The sequence below is a fragment of the Medicago truncatula genome, chromosome 3 (genome assembly GCF_003473485.1).
Source record: "Medicago truncatula cultivar Jemalong A17 chromosome 3, MtrunA17r5.0-ANR, whole genome shotgun sequence".
Classification (NCBI taxonomy): Eukaryota; Viridiplantae; Streptophyta; class Magnoliopsida; order Fabales; family Fabaceae; genus Medicago; species Medicago truncatula.
In genome coordinates, this window is record NC_053044.1 from 55,259,856 (window position 1) to 55,265,010 (window position 5,155).

A 5,155-nucleotide genomic window follows, 5' to 3' on the forward strand; every position below is an offset into this window, starting at 1 on the left:
GTTTGAAGTATTTATTTGACCAGAAGGAACTGAACATGAGGCAGAGGAGGTGGTTAGAGTTACTGAAGGATTTTGATTTTGGCTTGAATTACCATCCTGGTAAGGCCAATGTGGTTGCTGATGCTTTGAGTAGGAAAACGTTGCACATGTCTGCTTTGATGGTGAAAGAGTTTGAGTTGTTAGAACAGTTCAGAGATATGAGTCTTGTCTGTGAATTGTCACCCCAGAGTATACAGTTGGGAATGTTGAAAATTGATAGTGACTTCTTGAACAGTATCCGAGAAGCTCAGAAGGAAGATTTGAAGTTTGTTGATTTGATGACTTCTGGTAATGACACTGAGGATAGTGATTTTAAAGTTGATGATCAGGGTGTGCTGAGGTTCAGATGTAGAGTTTGTATTCCTGACAATGAAGAGTTGAAGAAGTTGATTCTTGAGGAGAGTCACAAGAGTAGGTTGAGTATTCACCCGGGGGCTACAAAGATGTATCATGATTTGAAGAAACTGTTTTGGTGGTCCGGTTTGAAAAAGGATGTTGCTCAGTTTGTTTATGCCTGTTTGATCTGTCAGAAGTCCAAGGTTGAGCATCAGAAGCCTGCAGGGTTGTTGACACTGTTAGATGTACCGGAGTGGAAGTGGGACAGTATCTCTATGGATTTTGTGACGAGTTTACCGAACACTCCGAGGGGGCATGACGCTATTTGGGTTGTTGTCGACCGGTTGACGAAGTCGGCACACTTCATTCCTGTTAATATCAGTTATCCGGTAGCGCAGTTGGCAGAGATTTATATTCACAGCGTGGTGAAACTTCATGGTGTTCCGTCGAGTATTGTGTCGGATAGAGATCCGAGGTTCACTTCTAGGTTCTGGAAAAGTTTACAGGACGCCTTGGGTTCGAAGTTGAGGTTGAGTTCGGCTTATCATCCTCAAACAGATGGTCAGTCGGAGAGGACGATTCAATCATTGGAAGATTTGTTGAGGGTGTGTGTGCTTGAGCAAGGTGGAGCTTGGGATAGTCACTTGCCTTTGATTGAGTTTACTTATAACAACAGCTATCACTCGAGTATTGGTATGGCACCGTTCGAAGCCTTGTATGGTCGGAGGTGTAGGACTCCTTTATGCTGGTTTGAGTCGGGTGAGAGTGTTGTATTGGGACCGGATTTGGTTCATGAGACTACTGAGAAAGTAAGGTTGATAAGAGAAAAGATGAAAGCTTCGCAGAGTCGACAGAAGAGTTACCATGACAAGCGAAGAAAGGATCTTGAGTTTCAGGAGGGTGATCATGTTTTTCTGAGGGTCACTCCTTTGACGGGTGTTGGTCGGGCTTTGAAGTCGAGAAAGTTGACTCCTAAGTTTATTGGTCTGTATCAGATTTCAGAGAGAGTTGGTACAGTGGCATATAGAGTTGGTTTGCCACCACACCTTTCGAACTTGCACGATGTGTTTCATGTTTCTCAGCTTCGGAAGTATGTTGCGGATCCTTCTCATGTGATTCCGAGGGATGATGATGTGCAGGTTAGGGACAACCTGACGGTTGAGACTATGCCATCGAGGATTGATGACAGAAAGGTGAAGTCTTTGAGAGGTAAAGAGATTCCTCTTGTGAGAGTCGTTTGGGGTGGAGCGGCTGGTGAAAGTTTGACTTGGGAGCTGGAGAGTAGGATGCGGGAGTCGTATCCGGAGTTGTTTGCTTGAGGTAAGATTTCGAGGACGAAATTCTGTGATTTGGGGAGAGTTGTAACGCCCTAGTGATTTATTTAATTAATTTTAAACTATGTGGAGTATATATATATTTGTATATGATGGTTTGGTGATTTATATGGAATATATGCATATATTTGTATATATGTGATTTTTGGATGTTTTATGTGGTGCATTATTTTATTATATGGTTTATTTAATAATAATTAAAATAAGTATGAAATAGTAATTATTTTGGTGTTTGGGGAAATAATAGGAGTTATTAGAAATCATGGGGAGTTAAGTGTAATTAGGAGGGAGTTACTTTTAAGAGGGAAGTTATCAGAGAAGTTAGATTTAGTTTTACGTAGAAGCAGTTTTGGGAGAAAACAAGAGAGAACCAAGGAGGGACCAAGAGTGGACTTTTGCTGCACATTTCTTCTGCAATTTTAAGGTAAGGGTGAGGTTTACTTCAATAGTGTAGATTTTAAATTCTGATTTTGTGTTTAACAGAGTTCTGGTGAAAATTGGGAAATTATGGGTTTTGTGAGAATTGATGATGTGACCCTTTGTTGGTTGACTTTTGTTGTTTAGGCTTAATGCCAGGATATTGTTGGAGATTTAAATCGTTGTGGTTGTTATTGAAATGCAAAACTTTCCGCTGCATTATTTTGAAGTTATGACTGGTGCTGAATTAAATAGTTTTATTTTCTATTTAAGAATTTTGAATTTGCAATGTAGCATGCCCGTTGTGAAATTACTCTGATGTATTTATGCTATTTTACTGCTTTTGGGTAACGGGGTGTTACAACCGTAATGTCAAATCTTAAATCTTATGAAAACAAAAGGTTGTTGAAATAAAACTACATAATCAATATGAAATCAAAACATTCAAACTGTTTTGACATGAAGATTCAAAGGTTGTTGATCGACTGTCAAAGCATATCACCCATATTCAATTTCTTTCGCTTTGACAAAATGTTGCAGAGTATTGCTCCTTCATATTGGTCTAGAAATAGTACTTGAGCTTATCCAACTATGAAACTGAATTAGGCATTTAGCTCTTGAAGATTTTCTAACTATGAAAATAAAATTGAATTGGACAAATGACTTGGCCATCACCACCAATTTGATTAACAACAGCAACAAAAGCTAGTGTAGGGTAGTGTCTATTGAAGTAGCATGTGCCATGACCATTAGTTTTTCATTTTTTCAACCAGCTAGTGTTGATATAAACTTAGCTACATTTTGCTCTTTGATCCTTCCACCATTAGAATCAAGTCTTTCTTCATGACTCCTAAATAGAGCATCAGTATAGTGTGCAAGATGAAAATGGGTATGACATTTCTTTTCCATGGCCTTCTTATCTGTACTTTTCACATCCTCAGCAATAGAGACTGCAGGTTTCAAATGCTTCTCCAAAATTGTTCTTGAGCTGCAAGTTAAGATAAAAACATTAGAAGACATGAACTCAAATGAGTCAGGCATCACAAGGGAGCATCCATTATTTAAACATTAAACAGAATTAAGTTTGTCCAATAACTTGCTAGATCTGATCTCTGCCAGCCACTTCCCAATCAAGCGATATACATCTGAAACCTCTTCATTACTTTGATAATTTTGTGATATGTACATTCCAAGGTTGATAGCCATCTCATTTTGACCTTGAGCACGAAAAAGCTTTGCTTCTTCAATCTGCTATCCAGAAGCAGAGCAAACAATTAGTACTGCCAAGTCTAAATACTACTGTTGATTTCTTTCAAGCAATGTCTCAACAAGAAGAAGAAGCAAACTAGCACAAGTTAATGCCAATATATAAAAAGTTTTCAAAATAACAAACAATACGTTATTAAAATTTGGTACTTAAATTTGTAGCATTTAATTGTATTATAATGGATAACTATTTCATTCTCACACAACCAATCCGGACTTTTAAAGCACATAGCACAAGAGTGTGTTTGGATAGAGAATTCAATAGTATTTAAAACAAGAATTTGGTTGAACCGCAGACAAAGAGTACACAAATACACAAATCTGGCAGATGAACTTCCCTTACCAGCCTTAGGGCCAAAGGCTATTCTCCAATAACATAATTCTAACATTTTATATTCAAGTAAAGTTAAGTCAACATGAACAAACATTTTAAAAAAAACATTAACTAGATCAAATTCAAACATTAACTAATTAAACCTGTTTTTGTCTAGAAGCAGCATCAAGTAATGTCCAAAACCTCAGCGTCAAGGTCCACCTCACATCATGTTCTTCTCACAAAACTCCGACAACGGGATCAGAGCTTCACCCATAAAAAACCCTCATCAACATAATCATAATTCTAATATCCTTATTAACAAAAAATAAGTTATGTAGCAGTTTAACACTACAACTCAATTAGCCTCGTTAAAAAGATAAGCCACATTGTGGCACACACATACTTAAGTATTGGTCAGATATAGACATCATCACAGAGCAAAAAAATAAGTATCTACATTGTCAAAAGGGAAAATAGGTAGAGAATGTCATAAAAAGAATTCTTATTATGTATAATAATGTTGCTACTTTTAGTTAAATTGATTTTATTTTTCTGTAATGCCTTTGACCTATTGTTGCAATAAATTGTCAAGAATATTGCTTACAAAATAACAGTAATAGTTAACATTACATTGAACTTTGAGACTGATTTTCATCTCTAATTTTCGTCTAAAAAAACAGCAATATAAGAGTGGCTTGTTACCCTTCAAACTAGATCGATTAAACCTGATTTAAAACGAGATTGATTAAAGTCACACATTGCAGGACCAATTTCACTAGAATCATGTCTTATTATTATGTTCCCTGTTTAATAATCAACAACCAATATAAGAGTGGCTTGTTACCCTTCAAACTTTAATAATAAAAATTAAACTTTAATTTTTCTTAACACAGCACAAATAAGAAAAAGGGAAAATAAAGAAAGGGAACTAGATCTAGAAGATAACCTGTACTACATGATAATGAAGGGTCCTTCTAAAAATCATTTAGCTCCTTCACGATGCGCTTTGAAGCCGTTATAATTGGAACTTCAAAATAACAACAAATGGAAAACATAATAAAGATTATCATGCAACGCATCGTTGGATCTAGAAAGCAATAAAAAGAATTGAAAGGAAAAAAGTTTCAATTGGGATATGGAACAAAAGATAAATGAAGGGTTACCACTTACCAATCGATTTCAATCAGCAGGAAAGATAAATTTGGATATGAAATTTTTCTTGTAGTGAGAGAGGTTAATGTTCATTTGTTCTTGTCTGTGGTGGTGGCGGCAGCGCTATGGTTTTTGATTGATGAAAGAGATTGTATTGAGAGCTCAAAAATGTTGAGGTGGTAGGGTTGAGATGAAGAGGGAGAAGGAAACTAAATGAAGAAAAGCGCTTTTTATAATTTTTGGGAGGAGGGAAACCAAAATGTGAAAATTATATGGGGGAAAATGTTGGAGCCAT

The 5,155-nt window shown here is 36.5% G+C and overlaps 1 protein-coding gene across 9 annotated transcripts; it reads right to left on the reverse strand.

Annotated features, from left to right (window-relative positions):
• Positions 1-2,496: 2,496 nt before the first annotated feature.
• Positions 2,497-5,155, reverse strand: LOC25490157 (serine/threonine-protein kinase ATM). Of its 9 annotated transcripts, none has more exons than XR_003010165.2 (5): positions 4,879-5,153; positions 4,655-4,735; positions 3,870-3,972; positions 3,223-3,377; positions 2,497-3,114 (listed from the first exon to the last, which is right to left on the reverse strand). XR_003010165.2 is itself a non-coding variant. In XM_039832147.1 (5 exons), exons 3-5 carry the CDS (start codon positions 4,691-4,693, stop codon positions 2,892-2,894), a joined length of 414 nt encoding a protein of 137 aa, XP_039688081.1. In that variant the 5' UTR covers positions 4,694-4,735; positions 4,879-4,901; positions 4,981-5,145; the 3' UTR covers positions 2,497-2,891. The 9 variants fall into 9 exon arrangements, 3 of the variants coding, with proteins under 3 accessions (XP_039688081.1, XP_024634126.2, XP_039688082.1); XM_039832147.1 differs by lacking the exon at positions 3,870-3,972 and having other exon boundaries at positions 3,223-3,374; positions 4,879-4,901; positions 4,981-5,145; XR_005645363.1 differs by having other exon boundaries at positions 2,497-3,374; positions 4,664-4,735; positions 4,879-5,155.